Here is a 7,277-nt window from a genome sequence, read left to right on the forward strand (position 1 = left end):
CCGAAATGAATTTCGTAACCCGAAAAATATTTCGTAACCCGAAATATTTTTCGGGTTACGAAATTCATTTCGGCGCGAAATTCAAATGCTGCAAAGTGCAGCTATAGGCTTTCCAGTGCTAACGGAAAAGTGTTTCGGGTTACGAAATTTTCGGGTTACGAAAGGAATGGCGGAACGAATTAATTTCGTAACCCGAGGCACCACTGTAAATTGATAGACAAAACCTAGCACAGTGGCAAGCAGTACACTGATCAAGAACACAGGTCCTCACTGCTTGTTTTGGCATTTCCAGGGATGCCATTAGCATCGGCCATGTCCAGTGAGAAAGGGTAGAGTCCATTTTCCTTTCCTGCAGCTACTCAGCACTACCCATATATATTGTTTCAGATGAAACAGCAAGCTGTAGCTTTGGTGATGTTGTCCCCATACTACAGAGGGCATGAAGGTTCAAGGTGGTGTTCGACTGCAAGTCTTAGCATTCCTTATCATTGGTTATGCTTAGGGCTGATGGGAATTGTTCCCTAACACCCAGAGACATACATCACCCTGAGATGCAAAGAAAGAGATAGACTGAGATTGTACAGGCATTGAAACTAGCATAGTACTGGTTGACAGCAGAAATGGTAGTGGCAGAGATGTGTGTAAGGCAGCGGTGGGCAGAGATGGACTTTCAGATGTTTTTAGAGTGTACCTCCTTGACTATGCAGGCTAGGATTGATGGAACTTGAAGGCCAGAAACATGTGGAAGAAGCCTACAGTTGTCCATTACTATCTATTCCTGGAACAGGAATAGGCAGTGGGGTATAAGGAAATATGAATGTGGAGGATGGTCGAGTGGTTTCTATAAGGCTGTGTAAATACATTAATATATATTTATATGGAGATATCCCAGGGTATATGGACCAAAGGCCTATTTGGCATCTAGTCAGTGGAATCTTCTAAATGATTCCTGGGACTAAAGCAAGGCTATAAATATATTATAAGAGATATATACATTTCTATTTTTATTTCTGACAAACATGTTTATTCTTTTATTTGTGGCACACCTGTTTACTTGTATTCCACATAAGCTGTGTTATATTTTACCTGTTGCAGCTTTTTGTGTATATGCCCATAACCCTTCATTTCATCCTTCTTTTTGTTTGATTAGGACTTTCCCTCACTGTTACATAAGTGCTAAACTCTGGCTGCTTTGGCTCACTGGCTCTTCCTCTGAGTAGATGGCTCAGATTTTTTTGAGAGCAATGTGCACACAAAACGGGTCTTCTGTTGCTTCCTAGAATGAATCCTGTTAATTTAAAGGAAACTTTTGTGCTCCTTGCTTCTCACTCACAACAGTTTCTCATGGACTCATATGCACACAGCCTACTTCTGCTTGCAGATATCTAAGATTCAGGCCCATTGTTTTAGATCACAGTTTTTTGGCTGCAGCTTCAGAGGACTGGCTCCAATAACTTTTCAAATAAAACCCCACTGTTACTGAAATATTTCACAGAACACTCAGTGGTGTTCAGGCAGTATTTTCAATATGCTTGTATATGCAAACAGACAGATCTACAATCCTAAATGTGCTGGTATTGTAGTTTAAGCATTTGTGAAGTTCTAGCAGCTGTGTGCTATTTGATTCATAATCATAAAACCTAGGGCTGCTTATTTTGTAACATGATCCATGGGTGTGACCAATTTTTATCAATTCTCTTGTCATAATAGTTGGAAAATATCTAATTCTTTTAACAGAAGACCACAGCCACCAGGGGTTTGGGTTTGATCATTAGCTGAAAATGAAGGTTGTGACTCAATGTGGGAGGGTTTTTCAGCTTTCTGCATTTACTGTTTTGTCATGCAAATTGTCATTAAAGACTATGCTGCCCACCATGAAATAAGTTTGCTTTTTAAATAACCCTATTATTTCTTTCTAATAAACTGTCAGATTGGTATCGGAGAGCAAGGGATACAAAACAGATAACACAATCTCCTACTTCCAGGGGTAAGATACTTTATTTACAGCCAGCTCTCCATATCCATGGATTCTTTATCCACAGATTCAACCATAAGTCTGAAAGTATTCCAAAAAGATATAAATTCCAAAAAGCAAACTTTCATTTTGTTGTTTTATATAAGAGACACCATTTCACTGTGCCACTGTATTTAATGGAACTGGAGTATCCACAGATTTTGATATCTATCCTGGACCAAATCCCAGTGGATGCCAAACACCCACTGTATTTTAAGAGGGCTGTATTCTTTTGGGGACAATCTGTCTATTTGTGGCTACAATGTGATGGCAGGGTGAAGCTGAAGATGGTGGTGCACAAGGCAAGAGCCAAATGTGGAAAGAGGTCATCTTTCTCACCCACCCTTTTCAAGACAATCAGTCCCTTTTCCTCTCCTTTGCATAGAGCTTTTGAAATTAGGCAATGAAAGGTTGTCTAGTTCTGCTTTACTAAAGCAGCTTCTGTAGACTATAGAAAAATAGAATTTAGAGACAATCTCCCTCTACCCTGGTAGATTCACAGTCTTTTTGCAGCTTTAGTATGGACCAAAATGTTTTGGATTTAGGATTTTAGAATATTTGCATACACATGAGATATCTTGGAGATGGGACCCAAGTCTAAACATAAAATTCATTTATGTTTCATGTATACCTTATAAACATACCCTGAAGGTAATTTTATACATATATTTAATAACTTTGTTTCATTCACAATGTTTGTGTACAATGAACTATCAGAAAGCAATGGTATCACTGTCTCAGCCACCCATGTGGACAATTTTGGATTTGGGAGTTATTTCAGATTTTGGAATTCCAGATAAGGGAGACTCAACCTGTGCTGTCCAAACCAGACACTTGTACTTCTTCCCTGATGTAAAGATGTGTAATGTAGGCATCTTTAAGTTGCTAATCTTGCTTGTTTGGAATGCAGCAAAAATCTGAATGTGCAAATTTGGAATCTGGGAATCTGAACAATAGAATAGGCATGCTTGCAGGCAAGTAAGAATCATGGCTGGATAAATCTGTTAAGAGCTACAAGACTGGGTACATTGTTTTGAGATTCCTCTCCTATCATTACTGAATATACTGATGTTTCAACATGGCCTCCTCAGACCCAGAGAGATGTATAATATATGTACACATGGAAGATAAAGAAATCAGTTGATGGAACAGATCTGAAAACTGTAAAGGGGAAAAGGGGACACTTCCACTCTCTCTTGCATGCAGATTTAATTTCTGCTCTGTCTTATCTTCTAATGTGTGTGTCATTCTGAAGTGAAAAGGTATCTACAAGGTAAGCAAGTCACTTACAACAAAGTTCATACTATTTCATTTTGTTTTAATAGGTCTTATCAATTCATACAAGTTAACCCACTTTCACATGTTGATACAGTATAAAATAAAAATCCCTACATAGAGGAACTAACATAAGGATTTAAATATTTACTACAAATTATTTGCAATTGGTCATTAAAGTTCAATAGTCAAAAAGGAGCATGTGGCTTACAAAATAAATATGTAAATATAACCTCTTGGTATACTCTCTAAAAAGATCCCTTTTAGTGGATTAAATAAATGAAAAATAGAAGATAATAAGCTCTTAGTAATGGGTTTATATAAAGAAATAAATTTGTTGATCTTTTATTGCTCTGCTTTTCAGCAGATAAAATATCAGCAGTTTTATCTTGAGTTGTGGTGGTGTTGTTCTTTACAATTGACCTAGCTCTCTGCCTCATCCCTACAATCATTATTGATGCTATGCATGAAAGGGACAGAAGCTTTAGAACAGGATTGAGGGCTATGTGAGCTTCCCGAGATTGCTTGATTGCAACGCCCATCAGCCCATCACACCTGGATGGTCACATTGTCTCAATCCATTTTAGAGTAAGCTAAATCAGGCTAATTAATACTGTTTCCAGAACGTACAACAAATATCAAGGGCATGCTCTTCATGAATAATACAACTTTGAAAGGTAACTGATGAAAAACACCATGTGCCATAAAGACACCACGTATATTAATCCCAGTATATTAACAGCAAGTCATTTATTTGAAACACAGGTGTTTATTAACACCTGTGTCTCAAATAAATGACTTGCTATTAATATACTGGGATTGCTTTTGTAATTTCCCCCCAAAGTAACAATCCTATTTGTCATTCTTTCTTGCTCCCCCTGAAAGCTTTCACATGCTGTGACAGGACAAATAATAGATGCCAAGTCAGAGCAAGGGAAGAGGCTCACCTGTTAAGAGGCTCTGTTGTACTCAGTAAGTGTGAGAGTATAATACAAAAAAGAGGGGGAGATAACCAATATCCCTTTGCTGCTCCCCCTAATCTGTTCCAGATAATCCTCTAACTTTCTGGCATATACATGAGGAGTGTGTTGAGGGCTACAGAAGAAACTGATGGATGGACATCACTGGATAAAACTCAGCGAAAGCACCAGACAACAGGGAAACCAACGCTCAGCTCCTTACTATGGCAAAAAAGCAGAAAGGAGTTTTTTTCAAGCAGTATGCTTGTGCCATTTATAAAACTTTCCCTATAACAATAATGTCAAAGTTAAACACACTGCGCTTCAACAGATTTTTCTACTGGACAAAAAAGAGTTCAAATCAGATCCCATTAAGCTCTTACAAGCCATACTTCCCTTTTTGAGTGGTGCCAGAACCCTTGTAGGTGTGGATGATATAATACATTAGGATTATTCCCAGCATTAAATAGCAAGTTCAAGTCTTGTAGGAAATCAATGGAATGTCAAGACTGAAATAAGCTTTGGATATGGCATTTCTTTTTTTCCCCTGAATTTAAAAATAAAAAGGCACAATATCAATAAATCTGAAGCAAAAGCAAAATAAGCCTTCATTTCCATATTCCTCTTGATGGAGGAAGCATCCTGTTTTAAAAGACTCATATTTCTATTGCTTTTGGAAGTTGCAATAATGTTTCCTTTCCCAGTTATCAGCACTAAAGCTTCACTGAAGTAACTTTTCATACACATATTCTGTAAAACCTCTAGAAATCTAAGTTGGTGATCTAAGTCAGTCTACTTTTCAAATGGCTGCTAACAATTATTTGAATGTCAGTCTGGTTGTAACTTGAATTCTACAAGAGATTGTGTAGCCTTTGGTATAAACATTAGTAAATACCAAATAACAAGAATATTTAGCGGAAAAAATCAAGCTGTTGTCAAAACTAAAATACTATTTTATCAAGCTAAGGCAAAATGTTAATGAAGAAACCACTAAAGAGTAGAATGAGTCGATGGAGGGGAAGAGACCTACAATTACAAACAGCAAGATGTCTCTGATTTAAACAACCATATTAAATATTTAGTAGCTGTCTGTTTTAGAAGCATAATGCCAGCAAAGAAAAGTAATAGAATGCATAATCCCATGGCAAATACACAATACCAATAAATATAGGGCCCTGGGATCAGATGTTTGGGGGAAAGCTGATGCCTTTGGGGAATGAAGGACACTTTACAAGTGCAGTTACGTGTGAATATGCTTTCTGTGCAAGGAATGTATGCAGATGAGGATACTCTTATGACAAAGGATGTAAATCAGCTTTTGGCTATGGGGAGTTTGTAGTACAGGCTGATGAGATCCCTAAGAAGACAGTATGGGAACAGAAAAAGAAGGACAGGGAAGGAGAAAACAGAGCAGAGATAGTTTTCAGAATGCCACTGGTGGAGGAGGGGAGGCTCAGCCACAAGAGTAAAATTCATTAACAGAGTCTAAACAATATTCTGTAAAAAGTTATCTGAGATCCACTTCAAACTGCTTAGTACCGTCTGACACACTGCAGACTGAAGGAGTGGAATAGTTTTTTTTTTGTTTTTTACAAACCCAGGAAGGAAATCCATTGTCACATGAGAAGATTTCCATTCATGTAAGGAAATTTTCCTTTCCCCATCTCTTTCAGAATCTCTTATGTCTCCACAACACATAATCTGCCCTAGATGCTCTCCTAATTGTCTATAGCAGATGTTGGCTGATAGTGGGGGAATGGGTGGGTAAGTGGGAGAATGTATGCCACTAATAGATATCTTTCTGTTGGCAGACAAGGACTCAACCCGTAGCTTTTCAAACAGTTCAGAATAAGTTTACTGTTTATAGAGGAGCAGTACTAGTAAAACATTACTTGCTTAATAGTATTCCTTTTTCCGCATTTTACTTTTTAAGAATAAAAACAAAAAAGGCTACATTAATCCTTCACTAAGCATTTATCCTAGAGGAGAGGTGGACCCCAATGGTCCTTTAGATGTTTTAGACAACAACTCGACAAGCCTTTAGGGTTTTTGAAAGACACAGGCCCAAAACATTTGGAGAGCCAAAGGTATGTATTGTATGTATTGGCATACACTGTGGAATCAAAATTTGATTATGTGATAAAAGAAAAACAAAATTACACTCCTTTCAACAGGGACTGCTGAAAAACTATAGCCAAATAGATTTATTGTAACAAGGAAATGGAAACATACGGATTAAAACAGAAATGCAGCTTCCACTGACCATATAATCAGCAACCTGCTTCAAAGTGAGACAGGTAAGGAAATGAGTAGGTTCCTCTTTAGTGACAGGATGGCTGAATTTTTCAGTTAAGAGACAATTCCAGAAATACTGGTTTGGTGGAAATATAGGACACTGACAAGCACCCACCATGAGCCTTTGTTATTCTTTTGCAGTCCACTGGTGGTGCCAGCATATACAATATTAAACTGATTATCCTAGGATGAATTTTTTCCCCCTTAGATATTGCTGCTACTCCATATTCACCAAAGTATGAAGAGGTGGCTGAAGTGAGTCTGTCTGGGTGTGTAACACTGTGAGATCATGCAAAGTTGCGGCAGTGGGGGTTTCTTGGGACACTGTTGTGCCTGCCAACTTGCAGTTGGTTATGGAAGGGGGCCCATTTTCATGCAAAGCAGTCAGGTTTTCTTGGACAGCAGTCAGAGTCTGATAGTGCCCATTTTCAGAGAAAGACAGCAACTTCTCTGATATCTTGGAATGAGTCATACCATTTTCTTCATCAAGCTCTCTCTTGGAATCCTCATCATTTTTCGAGGCTCCTTCAACAACTACAAGAAAAGACTTCCACGGTGTGTTTTTATCATGAATCTGGAAAATGCACACAGTGAACACATATTAAATCCATCAGCAGCTGCTCATAACATTTTACAACACCTTCACTGCTCTGACTTTTGATGCTTTAAACTGCTATCAGAACAAGAAAATTCACCCAACAAGGTGATACACAGAGATCTGAGCTGGGGAATTT

The 7,277-nt window shown here is 38.1% G+C and overlaps 1 protein-coding gene across 1 annotated transcript in view; it reads right to left on the minus strand.

Annotated features, from left to right (window-relative positions):
* Positions 1 to 3,311: 3,311 nt before the first annotated feature.
* The window catches only part of GZF1 (GDNF inducible zinc finger protein 1), a 15,806-nt gene continuing 11,840 nt past the window's right edge, over positions 3,312 to 7,277 (minus strand). The window contains exon 6 of the mRNA XM_042441849.1: positions 3,312 to 7,117. Within this exon, the coding sequence (XP_042297783.1) occupies positions 6,761 to 7,117 (357 nt within the window). The 3' untranslated portion in view covers positions 3,312 to 6,760. The remainder of the gene's footprint in view (positions 7,118 to 7,277) is intronic.

Source organism: Sceloporus undulatus, chromosome 1 (genome assembly GCF_019175285.1).
Source record: "Sceloporus undulatus isolate JIND9_A2432 ecotype Alabama chromosome 1, SceUnd_v1.1, whole genome shotgun sequence".
NCBI lineage: Eukaryota > Metazoa > Chordata > Lepidosauria > Squamata > Phrynosomatidae > Sceloporus > Sceloporus undulatus.